The following is a 22,346-nucleotide window of genomic DNA, read 5'->3' as shown; positions in this document are numbered from 1 at the left end:
AAAAAAAAAAAAAACTTAAAAGATCAGAGAGGCCAGGCACAGTGGCTCATGCCTGTAATCCCAGCACTTTGGGAGGCCAAAGCAGGCGATCTCTTGAGTTCAGGAGTTTGAAATCAGCCTGGGCAACATGGGTAAACCCCGTCTCTACAAAAAATACAAAAATTAGCCAGGCATGGTGGTGCACGTATGTAGTACCAGCTACTTGGGAGGCTGAGGTGGGAGAGCCTGGGAGGTCGAGGTCGCAGTGAGCCAAGACTGTGCCACTGCACTCCAGCCTAGGTGACACAGCCAGATCCTGTCTCAAAAAAATGATCAGAGGAAAAAATTAAAAAAAAAAACAAAAAAACACAAAGATCTAAGATGCTATTTTTCACCTTTCCAACTAGCAATGATATTCAAAATGTATGACATGCTGAGAGGCATTAGGCATATTTAGACATTCATTCCTTTTATAGAGAAATAAAATATCTAGCAATATAGATCAAAATTACAAACATACAGAGCCTCTGGCCCATCAATTCAACCTCTATAAATTTATTATTAACCTATTTCATGCATTTACCACTTGATTACAAAGGGTTAAAAAACATATACTAAAACTCAACATCATAGGGCTATCTTGAAAAGCTTTTGTCCACCAAGTACAGGCAGACAGAACTTTCTTCCTAGGAAAAAAAAAAAAAATCTTTTTTTTTCCTAGGAAAAAAAGAGAAAAACAATAACAAAAATGTAGTTCCCAAGGGTAAATATGTTCATCACAATGTTACGCCACTGATGTCATTAACAGTGAACAATACCATGTAATCAAAAATTCCACTCAAAAAATCCACATCATCAGTTCTTAGATTTTTTTAAGACAAAAGATCTAATACTTAACACTAATCCAATAAGCACAAAAATCCTATTACTAAATTCTGGAGAGGAGGAGGAAAGGCATATGTTCTTAGACACTAACAGTGAAAACTCCCAAAACAAGCTAAGAACAAGTTTTTAAGACACTGACTAAGTTGCCTACCTTTAACAATTATTTATAAATTTCCAACAAGCTCACCCCCAAAGCATCAGAGAACAGTTAGAAAATGCAGGCAATGAACAGAATACAATATGCTAAATATGATAAACTGCTTTTTTAAAAAAAAGATATATGAAGATATATGAAGCAGCATGATGGCGACAGCTGTGTCTTGTTAAATACTGAAATCATGTTGTGTGATAGTTACCTCCTCTGTATCTTTCAGTGTACACACATGATATGGCATAGATATTAATGTCTGCTCCTTCCTATCTGCAATGTAAAGCCACCACCATTCTTGTTTTTCCTGGAAAGAAAAGAAGAGGAGGAGTATAAATAATCAGAAAGAACCAAAGAGAACGTAATTTTGGCCTCTCTTATCTTAGAGATTCTCTGCACTGACAAAGTGCTTGGTACAAAATAGGTGTTCAAATGATTATTTACTGAAAGAATAAGCTGTTCTTAACATTTGTAGAGCCATTGCCTAAAAGCATTCCGTATCCAATTTTGGGGATTTCAATAGCTCCTTAAAACCTATTGATTGGCCTTCATATTAAAAACCCCATGACTAACCTTAAGGAACAAGTATTATTCTAAATATATACAACTATTACAACAGCATGTAGCAAATAATCTTAGTAATCTTACCCAGTAATAAGCAAAAGCCACAAAGTAGGAGTGGAAGGAACTTGGGCAGCCAAATCAAAAATCAATACATTAAATACTTTATACACTTTTAAGAGGATATTTCAGATTGTAAGAGTCTATTTATACTTTCCACTGCCCATGATTGTACTAAACTTGGCATTTCTAGCTGAACTCCAAAAAAATTAGGAACAGAAAAAAGAGCTGGGTTTAAAAAAAAAAAAAAAGCCACCAGAATGTCAGAATGTACACAATGACAGCAGGGAAAAATCAGAGAACAAGAGACAGAAAAGTATTAAATATATATATAAATTTTAGGCAGGGCGCAATGGCTCACGCCTGCAATCCCAGCACTTTGGGAGGCCGAGACGGACGGATCATGAGGTAAGGAGATCGAGACCATCCTGGCTAACACAGTGAAACCCCATCTCTACTGAAAATACAAAAAATTAGCCAGGCATGGTGGCAGGCGCCTGTAGTCCCAGCTACTCAGGAGGCTGAGGCAGGAGAATGGCGTGAACCCGGGAGGGGGAGCTTGCAGTGAGCCCAGATCGCGCCACTGCACTCCAGCCTGGACAACAGAGCAAGACTCTGTCTCAAAAAAAAAAAAAAAAAAAAAAAATAAATATATATATATATATGTATGTATGTATGTATGTATTTTAGAAGGCCAAGAAGTCTAAAAGCACCAAACCTCTGTGCATTCAGCAACAACTGCTCTATTACAGCACACCTCAGTTAACTATTTAGTCATCTGCTTAGTAACACCTGTTTTAAGAGTTGGGTAGGGAAGTATCTTTCTAAAACGGTTTAAAGAAAAATGTTTTACAGCTTAAAACAAAATAAACTCTAGGATGTTCTAAATATTTATTTAAACAAAATAGTACTAGACTATTCTAAATTCTCAATTGTCCGAAATGGGTTAAAATATCATCTTACTGAAACAGTTTCTTTGAGAAAACATGGGGTTTTTTTGTTTCTTTTTTGTTGAGACAGGGTCTCACTCTGTCACCCAGGCTGGAGTGGAGTGGCACCATCTCAGCTCACCTTACTGCAACCTCTGCCTCTGGGGCTCAAGTGATCCTCCCACCTCAGCTTCCCGAGTAGCTGAGACTACAGGCATGCACCACAACGTCTGGCTAATTTTTGTATTTTTTGTAGAAACAGGATTTCATTTATTTTGCCCAGGCTGATCTTGAACTCCTGGGTTCAAGCGATCCTCCCACTTAGGCCTCCCATAAGTGCTAGGATTACAGGCATGAGCCACCACAACTGGCCCATATTTATGTTTTTAAACTAAAATTGCTGCACTTTCTATTTTAACTATAAAAATAGATTAAAATTTGGTTTATCTTTCAAATACTACTATACTAAGCACAACTAAAAACTCTTCTGTTTAAATACCTTAGGAGATAAAGCACTGCAACATTAATAAGCCTAATAAATAAATGACAAGTACATGGTGACGAGCAGCAGCTAACAAGAAAATTAAATTCTGCTTAAACCAAGGGTTAGGACTACTACCGTAGGCATATTTGTATACATAACTTATGTGTGTAAATACATAACAGCCTCAAAGTGGAATATTAACACCTCTGTTGCGGCTACTCAAATCTGCCCTTGCAGCATGAAAAAAAATGAGTGTGACTGTATTCTAATAAAACTTTATTTACAATAAAGCCTCATTGACAAAAACAGGAAGGGAGCCAGATCTGGCCTGTAGACTGCAGTTTAGCAATATCTGTTTTAAAGACACAGAAACCTGGGTTATTTCACCTCCCTAAAATCTCATTTTCTTTTCAACAATCAGTGCCTACTTCTGGCCATGTTGAAAAGATGATCTGAGAAAATACAAATAAAAAATATATGTTAGAAAGCCTAGCACATGCAGTATAATAAATGGCAGTTATGATTATTAGTGACATGAGGTACAATAACAGTTCTTTTACTTAAGTCATTTTGACATTTGTCAGAAACATCATTACCACAACAAGTAGGGAATGTAAGCAGCACAGGATTATGTTAAAGATTATGCACTTCTTTACCTCCCTACTTAGAGAATGCCTTTCCCTCCAACCTCTCAGCCTATTTAATTACAATGAGATGCACTCAAGAATATTTATTAAGGGCCAGCCACGGTGGCTCACACCTGTAGTCCCAGCACTTTGGGAGGCCAAGGCAGGTGGATCACTTGAGGTCAAGAGTTCAAGACCAGCCTGACCAACATGGAGAAACTCCATCTCTACCAAAAATACAAAATCAGCTGGGCGTGGTGGCAAATGCCTGCAATCCCAGCTACTGGCTAAAAAAAAAAAAAAGAATATTTATTAAGAAGCCAATTAATATCAACTAATGGCACTACACTTGTGCCTAGACTCTGATGCACATGTTAAAAGTGAAACAGATGTTCTATGAGTTATCTGCACTTTAGACAAAACCGTTTTTCTTGTGTGAGATTCCCAACCATTCTTAACACATTAAATACAATAGATGAATTTCACTAACATGTAAGTCAAATATTACTAAGTGGGTAGTTTGGTAGTTAGGTTACTTAGGTAAGAAACATGGAAATGTAGATACGTAGAGAGGTTAGGAAGATCCTAAATTTTGTTTGTTCATTTGTTTTGTTTTGTTTGAGACAGAGTCTCACTCTGTCACCAAGGCTGGAGTGCAATGGCACAATCTTGGCTCACTGCAACCTCCGCCTCCTACGTTCAAGCAATTTCTCCTGCCTCAGCCTCCCAAGTAGCTGGGATTACAGGCACCCATCACCATAGCCGACTAATTTTTTGTTTTTTTTGAGACAGAGTTTCACTCTTGTTGCCCAGGCTGGAGTGCAATGGCGCCATCTCGGTTCACCGCAACCTCCGCCTCCTGGGTTGAAGCGATTCTCCTGCCTCAGCCTCCCGAGTGGTGGGATTACAGGAATGTGCCACCATGCCCGGCCAATTTTGTATTTTTAGTAGAGACGGGGTTTTGCCATGTTGGCCAGGCTAGTCTCAAACTCCTGGCCTCAGGTGATCCACCCACCCACCTCAGCCCCACAAAGTGCTGGGATTACAGGCATGAGCCACTGAGCCCGGCCCTAAATAAATTTTATCTGATAAACAATGATCTTAAATGTTTACCATGCAGATGCAGATTAAATTTGAAAAAGGCATTTTGCTGATAAAAATGATTCTTACTTTTTTTGAGACAGGGTCTCACTCTGTCATCCAAGTTGGAATTCAGTGGCACAATCATAGCTCACTGCAGCCTCAATCTCCTGGGCTCAAGTGATCCTTCAACCTCAGCTTCCCAAGTAGCCTAGGACCACAGGCATGAGCCACTAATGTGCATTAGTGGCATTTGGCCACTAATAAAATGTTCTGAGGGAGTGAATGAATGTTTCTCTTATTAACTAAGCATGGTCTAAAATGAAACTGTTATATGGGTACACACTAGGCAGCTTTGAGCACCCCATGGCACTTTTTACACCAATCAATGAATGGAATTTACTTGCTTCATTTCAGGATGCCTGGTGTTGGCAGGCTACCTCTGCAATGGGCAAAATGCTCCTAACAGATGGACTAAAGCTCAGGACATGCCAGAAGATCAGCGTGTGCATTAAGATGGAATCCTGGGCAGACTTCTCTCCAAGTCAAAATAACAGTCTGTGCAGAGCCACTCATTTATTACTAAGAGAGCCAAATTATTTAGGAATTTGCCTTAAGCAGTCCCCAGAAACTCCAGATTGACATTCTCCAGCAGAAAGTAGATTTATACATGAAATCACCTGCCAAACACAAGTGGTGAGCAGAAGGTTCTGTGGCAAAGCTGTGAGGTAGTCTGTGGAACAGTTTCCCAAACTGGGGGGAACCAGTTCTTGACCTCTGCTCCAGACAGAATTATACTCTAATGCAAAATGTCAATGGAATCCCAAGGTAATTTGAAAGATGAACAACACAGGCTATCAAGGAGATCTAAAGTTGAGCAGGCTGCAACTACAAAGTAAACAAGGACAAGGCAACAAATAGCACTGTAATGACCTGTCCTGAGCCCGGGGCTCAGTCATGATCAAGCTCTTATGGAACTTTATTTATTAGAGCCAAGAACACAGTTGGTCCCACAGCCATGGGCTCACACATTTCCATGGACTGGGACAACAATAACCAGGGTCAGAGCAATTCTAATGGTTCCATGTGGCCAGCAGGATCCTCAGAGGGAAAATTTTTTTTTATCCTATTTAAAACTTGGCAGAGGTGAGAGATTCACAATAGTTAACTATTCAAAGGCAAAGTACGCATTTTTCTGATGAAGACTGCCTAATCTGCTAATAAGAAATCACCATTATGTACAACATTCAGTAATTAGGGCACAGAAAAGATAGCAGCAAAGAAAACCACAGAAATACTTAAGAAGCTAACAATCTCTTTTATAAGCAACACGTTCCCTAAGTATAATACCTATTGTAATATTCCCTTTAAAAATATGGCCTTTCAGGACAGACCACATTTAGCACATATGAACTAATATACACGACAGAGGGCTAAAAGTCAACTGACAAATCCCAGAGGAGAAAGTGAATGGAATAAGGAACACACTAGCCTGTATATAACTCACCTCAGGAAAGTAAAGGCTATACACAGGATGTGTTATTTTTGATTTGGTTTCCAGTAGAGCTCTCTCTTTTCGCTGTATGCTTTGTTGTAATTCTTGCCACTCCTAGTAAACAAAAAAATTAAAATATTTAAATTCTAGTATGTGTTTTATCACTTTGAGGAGTTTCCAGGTATTATTTCTGACTGCTAATTAACTACTTAGGATTAGAACAAGTTCAGTTTCACAAATCTGATTATCTCCCTGCTCATCCTTACAATGCCTTTTTAAATATATTAAATCTAACCACTGCAGTATCAACTACATAGCCGTTAATTATCTGACCCTAGTCTGCCTCTCTTCGGTCTCCTCTCTTCGGTCACTGCCTCCCTCCTTGTGCTTTTTATTCTAGTCATTTCAAACTACCTATACTTCTCTGAACTTACCAAACTATTTTACTCCTCCTAAACCCTGTTTAGACTTTGGTTTCGCTCTTTCTCTGCCTACTCATTATTATTTAGGACCAGCTAAAGCCCAAAGTATGAACTCCTGAGTAAAGCCTCCCATAAATTCCCTTCTATCTCAGGACTGAACTGATCACTCCCTCCTTACGTACTTTGCATAAGATGTGTATAATTTCGTATGTACTATAATATTTATTTACAAATCTGCCTGCTCCATTAGCCTACATATCATTCAAGAGCTGCAGCTGTTTCACATTTGGCTTTGTAATTCTTTAATCTCAGACAGCCTTGGGATGTGACAGATAATAAATAATGATGTTGATTTAATGAATATATTTTTGGTCATATGAAGAAATCAGTCTGTCAAAACCCTAAGAGTCACTGCTACTAACCCTAATATACTTAGGAATATGTCAATTATTTCTCAAAGTCAGGCCAGGGATATAAGGTATTTGACAGATTTTAGTTTCCTGGCAATCAATTTAATTCTCCAAGTAGAAAAACAGCCAAGGCCCTGCAAATGCTAACAATAGTCATCTTTGTTTTCTACCATTCCCAAGGCCAAGTGTGTTATTACTCCCTTATACTTTTATCCTTTGCCCTTTACCTCCTTCCTCCTTTTCTCCTTTGCCTCTGAGGCTATTCAGGCAATCCCTTTTTATCTCCTAAACTACAATGTTACTTTTAGATCAATGGCCACTCAAAAAGAACAACGCTAACAAAACCTAAAGGAAATGGCTAGTTTATTTGCAGTGAGACTCTAAGGACCACATTCTTCTCTATAATTCTCCCATAAATCATGTGCAACTCAATGCCATGAGATTTTTCTTCTATACTCTGTACTTTCACACCATATTAATAAATTCTCTAAAGACTTCCCCTGTCCTTAATATATCTTATATACACCCACGAAACAAGGTGGTATTCTATAAAAGTTAGCTTTTCCCTTAACCAACCTCTTGACATCAGGGTCCACAGTACTGTTTCTCTACAGTAAACACGACCTGTAGCTCGTGACACAGCCTTCCAAGTAAGTACTATGCATTTCACAAACACCTTTCCTTACTCATATTTCCAGAGATATCCCCAACACTGAAAATCCCCTTATGAGATCAACTGACCTAACCTTAAAACCAGGTCCTACTCCACCTAACAATTTAACATTTAAGAAAATGAGGATTTCCAATCCTTGTTAGAAATCATTTTTCTTTATAACCTTGACTACCATTCCTTAAAAACGTTTTTCAAAGTAATAAAATTATAAAATATACAGGTATTATTTAAAGCAAGCAAGCCAGCAAGCAAACAAATGAACAACAACAAAACCCAAAGCTATCATCAGAGGTATAATTCAAATTATTTAAACCTATAAAGCTTACTGCTTCATCATCTTTGTTTTGTTTTTCATCTTGCTCTCTATCAGAGTCTCTGTCACTACCATCATCTTTTTCACTTTGGGAATCTCTATTGGTTTCTTCTTCTTCAGAATCACTGCCCTTATCTGAAACTTCTTCTTCATCTTCCTTTACTGCAGCTTCCTAAAAGGAAAAAGCAAACACAAAGATTCTGCGTATCTCAATGAGCACATATTAATCTGAATCCCTAAAGTTAACTTATTGTCAACATAACTAAACTGACTCGATGACAATTTCGCTATTCATATACAATTTTTTAAAATTATAAACATTCCTACTTATAAAGATATGGCAGTCAGACTGAAGAGTTTAGTATCTGGCTAGTCTGTCTATTATTAGTTATTTTATTCATTCTTCCTAATTTGTCAAATGAAAGTATTTCTATTTGTAAAGCCCAGTAACACAAAGGCTAAGATGGTTCTGCTTTCAAAAACATCAATTATATTTTATTTAAGGAAACAGGTAGTTTATAGAAAAGTATAATGTTGGGGCCAGCCACAGTGACTCATGCATGTAATCCTAGCACTTGGGAAGGCAGAGGCAGGAGGACTGCTGGAGGCCAGGAGTTCAAACCAGCCCGGGCAACATAGCAAGACCTGAGCCCTTAAAAAATATATATATATATATATATCTCACCAGGCATAGTGGTACACATCTGTAGTCCCAGGTAGTTGGGAGGTTGAGGTGGGAGAATCACTTGAGCCCAGGAGTTTAAGGCTGCAGTAAGCCGTGACCACGCCACAACACTTCAGTGTGGGTGGCAGAGCAAGACCCTATCTCAAAAAAGGAAGAGAGGGAGGGAGGAAGGGAGGGAGGGAGGGAGGAAGGAAAAGTACTTCTTTTTAACAGAGTATGATGCAGTAAGGCAAGGCAGTATCTCCAGCAAAATACTAGCTCACTTCAAGAATCAAGGAGAACAGCAAATTAAATGCAAAGAAAGCAGAAATAGGCAGGACACGGTGGCTCATGCCTGTAATCCTAGCACTTTGGGAGGCTGAGGCAGGTGGATAATTTAAGGCCAGGAATTTGAGACCAGCCTGACCAACATGGTGAAACCCCATCTCTACTAAAAATACAAACAAAACAAAAAAACAAACAAAAAACAAAAACAAAAAATAGCTGGGCGTGGTAGCACGTGCCTGTAATCTCAGCTACTTGGGAGGCTGAGGCAGGAGAATCACTTGAACTTGGTAGGCGGAAGTTGCAGTGAGCCACTGCCTGAGTAACAGAGCATGACTCTGTCTCAAAAAAAAAAAAAAAAAAGCAGACAGAGGTATAGAAAAAGAAACTTAAAACTAAAAGTTGGTTCTTTGAAAAGGTTAATAAAATTGATTAAACCCCTAGGCAAGAATGATCAAGAAAAAAAAAAGAAACAATAAAAATTACCAATATTATGAACAAGAGAGGTGTAACTATATCCAACAGACATTAAAAGAAAATTATGAATAATGTTATGCCAACAAATTTAATAAGAGGAAAGAGACAAATTCCTTGAAAAACACAATTTGCTAAAATCAATAAGAAAAATGCAGAATATATATTAAAGAAAGAAACTCCACAAATAAACTCCCTTTGAAAACTCCAGGCCCAGATAGTTTCCCTGGAGAATTCTTCCACAGACTAAAAAAACAAATTGAAGCTTACACATACTCTTCTGAGCAAAAAAGGGAATACTTCCTAGCTTGTTTAATAACGCCAGCATAAATCTGATACAAAACTGACAAGGATAGTACAAAAAAAGAGAATGACAAACCAATATTTGCTCTTAAAATTAGATGTGAGAATACAAAGAAAATACCGTCAAATCCAGATAAATATAAAAAAGGATACTAAGTTATGGCAAAATGATATTTGTTCCAGGAATGCAGGGATGGTTTCAAATTTTTTAAATCCATCAATCTAATTCAACAGAAAGGAAAAAAGTAAAAAAACAAAACAAAACAAAACACAAACCTTTAATGACATTCACTATTTGCTAATGATAAAAATTCTCAGCAAACTGGAAATAAAAGGAAACACTTCCTTAACCTGACAAAGAATAGTTACAAAAAACTTACACCTAACATCACATTTAGTGGTAAAATAATGTTTGCTTTCTTCCTATGACCAAAAATAAGATAAGGTTTCTACTATCATAACTCTGAATAAATATTACACTGAAAGTTCTAGTCAGCACAGTGAGACAGAAAGGAAGAAAGGGCACAAAGATTAAAAAGAAAAAAGTAAAACTGTCTTTATTCACAGATGGCAACATTGTATATGTAGAAAATCTTTATTAAAATATCTACAAATGGTTAGAATTATTGCCAATTCATTAGGACTCTTTGATACAAGGTCAATATTTAGAAGCAACTATTTCTATACACCAGCAACAAACACCGGATAAAAATTTTCATGACATTTACAGTGATATCAGAAAGGATCAAATACATAGGGGTAAATCTAACGAAAGATGTGCCATACCTCTGCCACTGGAAATTACAAAACACTGCTGAGAAAAATTAGGGAAGATCCAAATTAATGAAGATAAATCACAATCATGAATAACAAGACTCAATATTTTGAGTTAACATGTCAATTCTCCCCATATTGAACCACGGATTCAATGCAACACCAATGTAAATTTCAGCAGCTTTTTGGGGGGGAAATTGTTAAGCTTATTCTAAAAATTGGCAGGAAATGTAAAGGAATTAAAACAGGAAAATTTTGATCAGTAAAATAGAGTTGGAGCACTTACACTACCTATTTTAAGACTTAAAATAAAGCTACAACAATTAAAACTGTATGGCACTGGCATAAGAATAGACAAATAATCAATAGAATGAACAGGACAGTCCATAAACAGACCTACACATCATATACAGTATCACCTGTTGTTTTTTTAATTATACTTAAAGTTCCAGGGTACATGTGCAGAATGTGCAGGTTTGTTACATAGGTACACACATGCCATGGTGGTTTGCTGTACCCATCAACCCATCATCTACATTAGGTATTTCTACTAATGCAATCCCTCCCCTAGCCCACCACCACCTGACAGGCCCCAGTGTGTAATGTTCCCCTCCATGTCCAAGTGTTCTCATTGTTCAACTCCCACTTACGAGTGAGAACATGCCAGTGTTTGGTTTTCTGTTCTTGTGTCAGTTTGCTGAGAATGATGGTTTCCAACACCATCCATGCCCCTGCAAAGGACATGAACTCATCCTTTTTTATGGCTGCATACTATTCCATGGTGTATATGTGCCACATTTTCTTCATCTAGTCTATCACTGATGGGCATTTGGGTTGGTTCCAAGTCTCTGTTGTTGTAAACAGTGCCACAATAAACATACGTGTGTATGTGTCTTTATAGCAGAATGACTTATAATCCTTTGGGTATATACCCAGTAATGGGACTGCTGGGTAAATATTGCTAGTTCTAGATCCTTGAGGAATCGCCACACTGTCTTCCACAATGGTTGAACTAATTTACACTCCCACCAACAGTGTAAAAACGTTTCTATTTCTCCACATCCTCTCCAGCATCTGTTGTTTCCTTTTTACTGACTGTCATTCTAACTGTCGTGAGATGGTATCTCACTGTGGTTTCGATTTGCATTTCTCTAATGACCAGTGATGATGAGCTTTTCTTCATATTTTTGTTGACTGCATAAATGTCTTCTTTTGAGAAGTGCCTGTTCATATCCTTTGCCCACTTTCTGATGGAGTTGTTTATTTTTTTCTTGTAAATCTGTTTACGTTCTTTGCAGATTCTGGCTATCGGCCCTGTGTCAGATGGATAGATCGTAAAAACTTTCTCCCATTCTGTGGGTTGCTTGTTCACTCTGATGATAGGTTGTTTTTTGTTTTTTTGTTTTTTGTTTTTTGCTGTGTAGAAGCTCTTTAGTTCAATCAGATCCCGTTTGTCTATTTTGGCTTTTGTTGCCATTGCTTTTGGTGTTTTAGGCAAGAAGTCTTAGCCCATGCCTATGTCCTGAGTGGTATTGCCTAGGTTTTCTTCTAGGGTTTTTATGGTTTTAAGTCTTAAGTCTTTAATCCATCTTGAGTTAGTTTTTGTATAAGGTGTAAGGAAGGATCCAGTTCCTGCTTTCTGCATATGGCTAGCCAGTTTTCCCAATACTATTTATTAAATAGGGAATCTTTTCCCCGTTGCTTCTTTTTAACAGGTTTGTCAAAGATCAGATGGTTGTAAATGTGTGGCATTATTTCTGAGGCCTCTGTTCTGTTCCATTAGTCTATATATCTGTTTTGGTACAAGTACCATGCTGTTTTGGTTACTGTAGCTTTGTAGTACAGTTTGAAGTCAGGTAGCATGGTGTCTCCAGCTTTGTTCTTTTTGCTTAAGATTGTCTTGGCTATGTGGGCTCTTTTTTGGTTCCACATGAAATTTAGTTTTTTTCCAATTCTGTGAAGAAAGTCAATGGTAGCTTGATTGGAATAGCACTGAATCTATAAATTACTTTGGGGAGTGTGGCCATTTTGACAATATTGATTTTTCCTATCCATGAGCATGGAATGTTTTCCATTTGTTTGTGTCCTCTCTTATTTCCTTGAGCAGTGGTTTGTAGTTCTCCTTGAAGAGGTCCTTGTAAGTTGTATTCCTAGATATTTTATTCTCTTTGTGGCAATTGTGAATGGGAATTCACTGATGGCTTGGCTCTCTGTTTGTATGTTACTGGTGTATAGGAATGCTTCTGATTTTTGCACATTGATTTTGTATCCTGAGACTTAGCTGAAGTTGCTTATCAGCTTAAGGAGATTTTGGGCTGACACGATGGGGTTTTCTAAATATACAATCATGTCATCTGCAAACAAAGACAATCTGACTTCCTCTTTTCCTAATTGAATACTCTTTCTTTCTCTTGCCTGACTGCCCTGGCCAGAACTTCCAATACTATGTTGAATAGGAGTGGTGAGAGAGGGCATCCTTGTCTTGTGCTGGTTTTCAAAGACAAGGCTTCCAGTTTTTGCCCATTCAGTATGATACTGGCTGTGGGTTTGTCAAAAATACCTCTTATTTTGAGATACGTTCCATCAAGGCCTTATTGAGAGTTTTTAGCATGAAGGGCTGTTGAGTTTTGTCGAAGACCTTTTCTGCATCTATTGAGATAATCATGTGGTTTTTGTCACTGGTTCTGTTTATTTGATGGATTACATTTATTGATCTGCGTATGTTGAACCAGCCTTGCATCCCAGGGATGAAGCCGACTAGATGGTGGTGGATAAGCTTTCTGATGTGCTGCTGGATTCGGTTTGCCAGTATTTTATTGAGGATTTTCACATCAATGTTCATCAGGGATATTGGCCTGAAATTTTCTTTTTTGTGTGTGTCTCTGCCAGGTTTTGGTATCAGGATGATGCTGGCTTCATAAAATGAGTTAGGGAGGATTCCCTCTTTTTCTATTGTTTGGAATAGTTTCAGAAGGAATGGTACCAGCTCCTCTTTGTACCTCTGGTAGGATTCGGCCGTGAAACTGTCTGGTCCTGGACTTTTTTTGGTTGGTAGGCTATTAATTGCTGCCTCAATTTCAGAGCTTATTATTGATCCAGTCAGGGATTTGACTTCTTCCTGGTTTAGTCTTGGGAGGGTGTATGTGTTCAGGAATTTATCCATTTCTTCTAGATTTTCTAGTTTATTTGTGTAGAGGCATTTATAGTATTCTCTGATAGTAGTTTGTATTTCTGTGGGATCAGTGGTGATATCCCCTTTATCATTTTTTTATTGCATCTTTTTGATTCTCTCTTTTCTTCTTTATTAGTCTGGCTAGTGGTCTATCTATTTTGTTGATCTTTTCAAAAAACTAGCTCCCAGATTCATTGATTTTTTTTATGAGACTTTTGTATCTCTATCTCCTTCAGTTCTGCTCTTATTTCTTGTCTCCTGCTAGCTTTTGAATTTGTTTGCTCTTGCTTCTCTAGTTCTTTTGTGATGTTAGGGGGTCAATTTCAGATCTTTCCTGCTTTCTCTTGTGGGCATTTAGTGCTATAAATTTCCCTCTACACACTGCTTCAAATGTGTCCCAGAGATTCTGGTACGTTGTGTCTTTGTTCTCATCGGTTTCAAAGAATATCTTTATTTCTGCCTTCATTTCATTATTTACCCAGTAGGCATTCAGGAGCAGGTTGTTCCATTTCCATGTAGTTGTGCAGTTCTGAGCAAGTTTCTTAATCCTGAGTTCTAATTTGATTGCGCTGTGGTCTAAGAGACTGTTTGTCATGATTTCCGTTCTTCTGCATTTGCTGAGGAGTGTTTTACTTCCAATTATGCGGTCAATTTTGGAATAAGTGCGATGTGGTGCTGAGAAGAATGTGTATTCTGTCGATTTGGGCTTTACAATTTGGTATGTTTTTGCAGTGGCTGGTACCAGTAGTTACTTTCCATGTTTAGTGCTTCCTTCAGGGGCTCTTGTAAGGCAGGTCTAGTGGTGACAAAATCTCTCCGCATTTCCTTGTCTGTAAAGGATTTTATTTCTCCTTCGCTTATGAAGCTTAGTTTGGCTAGATATGAAATTCTGGGTTGAAAATTCTTTAAGAATGTTGAATATCGGGCCCCACTCTCTCTTCTGGCTTACTGTAGGGTTTCTGCCGAGAGATCTGCTGTTAGTCTGATGGGCTTCCCTTTGTGGGTAACCCGATCTTTCTCTCTGGCTCCCCTTAAAATTTTTTCCTTCATTTCAACCTTGGTGAATCTGACAATTATGTGTCTTAGGGTTGCTCTTCTCAAGGAGTATCTTCATGGTGTTCTCTGTATTTCCTGAATTTGCATGTTGGCCTGCCTCGCTAGGTTGGGGAAGTTCTCCTGGATAATATCCTGAAGAGTATCTTCCAACTTGGTTCCGCTCTCCCCGTCACTTTCAGGTACATCAATCAAACACAGATTTGGTCTTTTCACAGAGTCCCATACTTCTTGCAGGCTTTGTTCGTTTCACTCTTTCTTCTGTAATCTTGTTTTCTCGCTTTATTTCATCGAGTTGATCTTCAATCTGATATCCTTTCTTCTGCTTGATCAATTTGGCTACTGGGACTTGTGAATGTTTCACGAGGCTCTCGTGCTGTGTTTTTCAGCTCCATCACGTAATTTATGTTCTTCTCTAAACTGGTTATTCTAGTTAGCAATTCGTCTAACCTTCTTTCAAGGTTCTTAGCTTCCTTGCATTGGGTTAGAACATGCTCCTTTAGCTAGAAGGAGTTTGTTATTACCCACCTTCTGAAACCTCCTTCTGTCAGTTCATCACACTCATTCTCCATCCAGTTTTGTTCCCTTGCTGGCAAGGAGTTGTGATCCTTTAGAGAAGAGGCATTCTGGTTTTTGGAATTTTCAGCCTTTTGGGGCTGATTTCTCCCCATCTGTGTGGATTTATCTACCTTTGGTCTTTGAAATCAGTGACCTTCGGACGGAGTCTCTTGAGTAGACATCCTTTTTGTTGATGTTGATACTACTCCTTTCTATTTGTTAGTTTTCCTTCTAACAGTCAGGCCCCTTTGCTGCAAGTCTGCTGGAGTTTGCTGAGGCCTGCTCCAGATCCTGTCTGCCTGGGTATCACTGGCAAAGGCTGCAGACCAGCAAAGATTGCTGCCTGTTCCTTCCTCTGGAAGCTTTGTCCCAGAGGGGCACCTGCCAGATGCCAGCCAGAGCTCTCCTGTATGAGGTATCTGTTGTAGGAGATGTCTCCCAGTCAGGGTACATGGGGGTCAGGGACCCACTTGAGGAGGCAGTCTGTCCCTTATCAGAGCTTGAATGCTGTGCTGGCAGATCCGCTGCTCTCTTCAGAACTGCCAGGTAGGGATGTTTAAGTCTGCTGAAGCTGCACCCACAACTGCCCCTTCCCCGAGGTGCTCTGTCCCAGGGAGGTGGGGTTTTATCTATAATTCCCTGACTGGGGCTGCTGCCTTTTTTTCAGAGATGCCCTGCCCAGAGAGGAGACAGTCAGGCCGCAGCAGCCTTGTTGGGCTCAGTGTCATCTGTTTTACAACGAAGTGCCATTACAATTTACTGAGGAAAGAATGACCTTTTCAACGAATGGTGATGGTGTAAGTGGTTCATATCCCCTATCTTGCACCATTCATGAAAAGTTATTCAAGAAGGTTTATCAACTAAGGTAATGTTTCCAGAAGAAAACAGAAAAATACCTCCCTGACTTTGGAGCAGTCAGGATGTCTTAATTTTTAAGACACAGAAGCATTAGCCATTGATGAAAAATGACCTCACTGCTGAAAAAAAGAGACTAATGAAATTGACCTCATTAAAGCAAGAACCATTAGAAGCTACCAATAAGAGAGTAAAAATGTAAGGACTCTTACCTAGAATATATACAGAATTCCTATAAATTTAGTAACAAGACAAACAACCCAATAGAAAAAGAAGTTATCCAAATGGCCAGCAAGCACATGAAAAGGTGTTCAACATCATTAGCCATCAGGTAAATGCAAACAAAAACCACATGAAGAGATATCACTACAGATCTACCAAATGGCTAAAAGACTGGTAAAACCAAGTATTGATGAGCATGTAGAACAAAAGACTCACGTATGTTGTAGGTAGGAGCATAAAATGGTACAACTTTGGAAAATAGGCTCTTTTAATGAGTTAAGCATGCACCTACTTTATAATCCAGCAATTCCACTGCTAGGTGGAAAATGACTGTCTACAAAATGCCATGCATAAGAATAGGCATAGCACCCTTTATTCATATTAGATTAAGAACTACAGACAACCCAAATGTCCAACCACAAAACAGATGAATGTGGTATATTCATACAATGAAATACTATACACATATACACACACACAAAAACACAGAATTAACTACTGCTACAAATATAGAGGGATTATCATGAACATAACACTGAATGAAAGGAGTGATACATAAAATATGACACTTATATGACCTTTAAGAATAGGCAAAACTAATCTATGGCAATTACAGACAGAGTAGTGGGAGGTAGAGGGATGGGGAGATGGGTGGAGGGCTCATTGACTGAGAAGGGCACAAAGGAGCTTTCTAGGGTATCACGGGTGCATAAATATGTAAAACTTTTGAAGCTGTACACATAAGATTTGATCATTTTAGTGTTTGTATATCTTAGCTTAATGATAATAACGATAATAATAAACTTACATTCCCAACGACTCCATTTGCCTGCTTTTGTTTCTGTTGCTTTGACTGTGGTAATAGCACAGGTGTAGGTTTTTTTTTTAAAGGTTTCTTTTTTTTTGATTTAGCAGTTTTCTTGGGTCCTTTACTCTTCTGTTGCCATCCTCCTTTTGTCCTGTTCTTGTTAGTTTCCCCCTGCTGTAAATCATAACACGTCACACTTGTAAGTTATAGCAATAGATATTCAATTGAAGGTTATAGTAATTTTTAGGTGGAAATGGCTAAACTGAATTACTCTCCCAGAGCAATATAAGTCAACTGGAGAAGTAAATAAAATACTTCTTTCACTAGGAAAGACAGCTTTGGAAACCCAAGTTTTTACCCCATCTTCTGCTGGCTGTTCCTCTGCAGCACAGATGGACTGCTCCTTTTCAAATACTTCCTAGGGGGTAGCAAGAAGAGAAATACAAAATCTGTCAACCTATATTTATCTTTCAGACAAAGCAATCTTTCAAACTGTATTTTTAAAGTATTTTTAACTGGCTATAATTGAGGAAGGAGGAGATGTTTATCAATTACTAGCTGATGACTGTGTGCATATGCAAGTAGATACCTTGTATCTCACATCTGTCTTGAACAAGTTTTGAAAGTACAGTCTACTCAAGTTTACAAATGGAGTAAGGATACATACAGTAAAAATATTTGTTTAAAATTTCACTTTTATTCTAACAGCAAGCAAACATGAGTATTTTAATGTTATGAGTATACTATTTTCTGCATTAAAACGACAATAAGTCAGTGTGATGTGCAAAATAACAATAACAACAACAAAAAAACCCCTTGAGACTAGTATTAGTTTATTCACTATTGTCAGTGATACTACTTAATGGACCTGAGACCTAAGACTAAGAACTGAATCATCACAGGTGGGGCACGGTGGCTCATGACTATAATTTCAGCACTTTGGTAGGCTGAGGCAGGAGGACAGCTTGAGCCCAGGAGTTTGAGACTAACATGGGCAACATAGCGAGACCCCACATCTATTAAAAAAAAAAAATCACCAAGAAAATCTACATATCCTAAAGCTATATCCACTAACCATACAATCCATTTAGAATCAGTACAGAACCGATAAATTTAGGATTTAAATCCCAGTAAGCATCTATACTAGAAGATGACACACAGACTGTGTTTAATAAACTCCCTAGAATTATTAAAGCTAACAAGTAAAAACAGTTATAATTGTTAGGCTCTATACAATAAAGACAGCCTAATTCAGAAGTCAACTCTGAACAGTCCATGCCACTTGCCCCTTTTTTTTTTTTTTTTTTTTTTTAAAAGACAGTGGTCTTGTTATGCTGCACAGGCTGGTCTCAAACCCACCTCAGCCTCCCAAGTAGCTGTGCCACTGTGCCTGCCCTGCCACCTGCTTTTTAAAACAAAGCTTTACTGGATCGAACATGACCACATCCATTTGTAAGTTCAGTAGTTGCTACAAACACTGTATCACTTATAAAACCTAAGATATTTACTATCTGGACCTTTAAAGAAAAAGATTGCCATTCCCTAGTCTAATTCTATCATAACTTCCTCCTTTCACTTATTAGCTGGGTTCTGCTGCTTGATTACTCCAACATCTGCTGCTTGATGAACTTCCCATTAGTTCATACAAGAATGGGAAGATAAAAACAATTTTTTTCTTTACTCAAGGGCAGTTCCATTCTTTTTTCTACCAATCACTCCCAAACAAATTTTTGCTCATTTTTCAGGCTGGGAAGTCCAAAGGATATAGGTAGTCTAGATTTGGATTCTAAACCCAATTTTAGCATTGGTTTCGGTTCCTCTTCTCCCAGGAGGCACCTCTCTCACCCAGAGTCCACGACAAATGCTTTCTTATCACTTGCTATAATAAAACCAACATCTTGGATTCAATATATCCTACTACAAAATATGATTTTCAAGCTGGGCTTGGTGGCTTACGCCTGTAATCCCAGCACTTTGGGAGGCTGAAATGGTAGGATCACTTGAGGTCAGGAGCTCAAGACCAACCTGGCCAACACAGTGAGACCCCCATCTCTATAAGAAAAAAATACATATGTTTTTCCTACAAGCAATTTTAGGCATGGGATATAAATGTGGCATATATTTCTTGCAGATGCTTAAAAACCTCAGTGCAAAAGGCTAAAATCTACCACTAGTTGAATAAATTGAGTAAAAATACTTCAGTCTCTACCAGTTGACTCAGGAGAAAATATAAATAAAAGAAACTGAGAGCCAAGCATGGTGGCTCATGCCTGTAATCCTAGCACTTTGGGAGGCCAAGGCAGGAGGATCCTTTGAGCCCAGGAGTTTGAGACCAGCTAGGCAACCTACAGAGACCCGCATCTCTATTTAAAACTACATATATAGGCTGGGCGTGGTGGCTCAAGCCTGTAATCTCAGCACTTTGGGAGGCCGAGACAGGTGGATCACGAGGTCAGGAGATCGAGACCATCCTGGCTAACACGGTGAAACTCCGTCTCTACTAAAAAATACAAAAAACTAGCCGGACGAGGTGGCGGGCGCCTGTAGTCCCAGCTACTCGGGAGGCTGAGGTAGGAGAATGGCGTAAACCTGGGAGGCGGAGCTTGCAGTGAGCTGAGATCTGGCCACTGCACTCCAGCCTGGGCAACAGAGCGAGACTCCGTCTCAAAATAAATAAATAAATAAATAAATAAATAAATAAATGAGTCAATTCTCTATAGAACTGACTAAAAAGAAATGTGATGAAATTCTCATCAGTAACAACTTCACCGCTTAAGAACTATATCCACATTACTTTGCTACGATTATGTTTTATACAGAATTAAACTATCACACAAAGGACTATTTTCCAAGTTTTTTTAGTGTATGTGGAAACTGTTTCATGAACATTAATTGAAAATTTCAAAAGAGTTAATAGAATTTGCAAAATTAGATCTTGGTATTACAACAGTTTTGACTTTGAGAATGATGGAAATAAATATAAAAGCCTTGACACACAACTCTTAAAGCATAAAAATACAGATAGACTACTTACAGCCATTGTTTGCCTTGTCAACTTAACCAACACTGTAACTAAGGATCCTACTGTGATGTTGTTGCTATCTTCATCATCTAACACTGTTAAGATGGAAGAAAAAAAAAACAGCAAAAAATAAAAATCAAGTTCTATGTCAATGCAAACAGCAAAACTTGGCTTACCTAAATTAGTTTGGCACTTCAGTATTTCAAGCACATTATATTTTAAATTTGTTAAAAAAAAAAAACTGATTGACTACTCTGTATAAGGCTCTCCAGTAGATGCTTTTAATAATTCATTTAATCTCTAAAATAGCTCTACAAAGTATAGAAACTACTTAGAAACTTTTACAAACTAAGGTTTAGCTAGGTGTGGTGTCTCATGCCTGTAATCCCATCATCACTTTGGGAGGCCAAGGTAGGCGGATGGCGTGGGCTCAGGAATTCGAGATCAGTGGGACAACATCACAAAACCCTGTCTCTACAAAAAATACAAAAGTTAGCCAGGTGTGATGGTGCAAGCCTGTAGTCTCAGCTACTCAGGAGGCTGAGGTGAAGGATAGCTTGAGCCTGGGAGGTGGAGGTTGCAGTGAGCCAAGATAGCGCCACTGCACTTCAGAGCAACAGAGTGAGACTCCGGCTCAAAAAAAAAAAAAAAACAAAAAGAAACCGAGGTTCAGAAATAAAGTAAAATACCCAAACCCAAACCCATACAACACCTGCATTCGCATGCTAAGCTTCAAACCCAGGTTTCTGAAAACACAGTATAATGTGAGACTTACCATAACACAGTTCTCTCATAGTGACATAAAAATGGGGTTCTGTCACCCTATTAAACTGTGCAAACCTTACATTCACAAGATTTTACCTGTATGATCAATGTCTGTCTGAATATAATAATGAAAACTAGTATTCCTAACCACACAAAAGAGACTTATTTTTTTAAAGGCAGGAACAAATATATCCTCTTTACACTAAAAAGCACTTTTGAAAAAGTATTTTTTCAATAAATGATACTAAATACATGTTTTTGCAATTATTTTTAAAACCACATTTCTCACACATATCCCCAAAAACTCTACTATAAAGTTAATAAAACAAAATAAATAAAAATAACTCAAATATACCTTTCATTCAATTGTGATCATTAATTTATTTTTTCTACAGATTTTATCTGTAAGATAGTTCTTCTTATATATTTTTACCTACAATTTTAAGTTTGTTACGTTTACTTTTCATATTGGTCTGGCATTTACTAACACACCATCAGTTGAAAAGAATGACCTCCAATAATCTACAATTGCTATCTCAATTACTGGCTATAAGGTGCAGCAGCTGGGTATCAACAAAGGGTATAATATCCCTTCTTCATCCTGGAAGTCTCTATTATCAAAAATCAAATCTGGGCCACATATTCATCTATATTTTGCATTTTGCACAGTTGTATGTGCACAAGCACGTCATGTGAAATAACCACATGAATGCTGACCTGCTGTTTGGTGCTTTAAAGTGAAGAAAAGGACTACAAAAGATTCTATTACAGATTCTTGCAAGGTAGGGAAGGAGATCCACCATCTCCAGCGTTACTATCATGCAGATGCCCCTTTCCTGCTTCTACACTTCTTCTACTCCTCCTTCATCAACTATAGCACTATTATTAGATAATTAGGCAGCACTGTAAAAATATAAATAAACTGTCTATACAAGATGCTATGGAGTGGAACATATGGTAATATTTGTCGGTGAGGCTAAACACTCTTAAATTTCTACTTCCTATAAGAAAATCTCTTCTAATATTCATTTTTCTAAGAAGCATGTACTTTTTGGCCAGGCATGGTGGCTCACGCCTACGATTCCAGCATTCTGGGAGGCTAAGGTGGGTGAATCACCTGAGGTTGGGAGTTTGAGACCAGCCTGGCCAACATGGGGAAACTCTATCTCTACTAAAAATACAAAAATTAGCTGGGCATGGTGGTACATGCCTGTAATCCCAGCTACTCGGGAGGCTGAGGCAGGAGGACAGCTTGAGCCCAGGAGTTTGAGACTAACATGGGCAACATAGCGAGACCCCACATCTATTAAAAAAAAAAAATCACCA

At 38.3% G+C, this 22,346-nt stretch overlaps 1 protein-coding gene across 1 annotated transcript in view; it reads right to left on the bottom strand.

Moving 5' to 3' along the window:
* SEC63 (SEC63 homolog (S. cerevisiae)) overlaps positions 1–22,346 on the bottom strand; it is a 100,159-nt gene that overhangs the window by 7,470 nt on the left and 70,343 nt on the right. The window contains 6 exon segments of the mRNA XM_011952834.1: positions 1,221–1,319; positions 6,260–6,361; positions 8,079–8,237; positions 17,234–17,407; positions 17,592–17,651; positions 20,268–20,350. Coding sequence (XP_011808224.1) covers positions 1,221–1,319; positions 6,260–6,361; positions 8,079–8,237; positions 17,234–17,407; positions 17,592–17,651; positions 20,268–20,350 — 677 coding nt within the window.

The sequence above is a fragment of the Colobus angolensis genome, unplaced genomic scaffold (genome assembly GCF_000951035.1).
Source record: "Colobus angolensis palliatus isolate OR3802 unplaced genomic scaffold, Cang.pa_1.0 Scaffold35, whole genome shotgun sequence".
Taxonomy (NCBI): domain Eukaryota; kingdom Metazoa; phylum Chordata; class Mammalia; order Primates; family Cercopithecidae; genus Colobus; species Colobus angolensis.
Note: the sequence above shows the minus strand (reverse complement) of the source record. Positions and strands in the feature narration are given on the sequence as shown.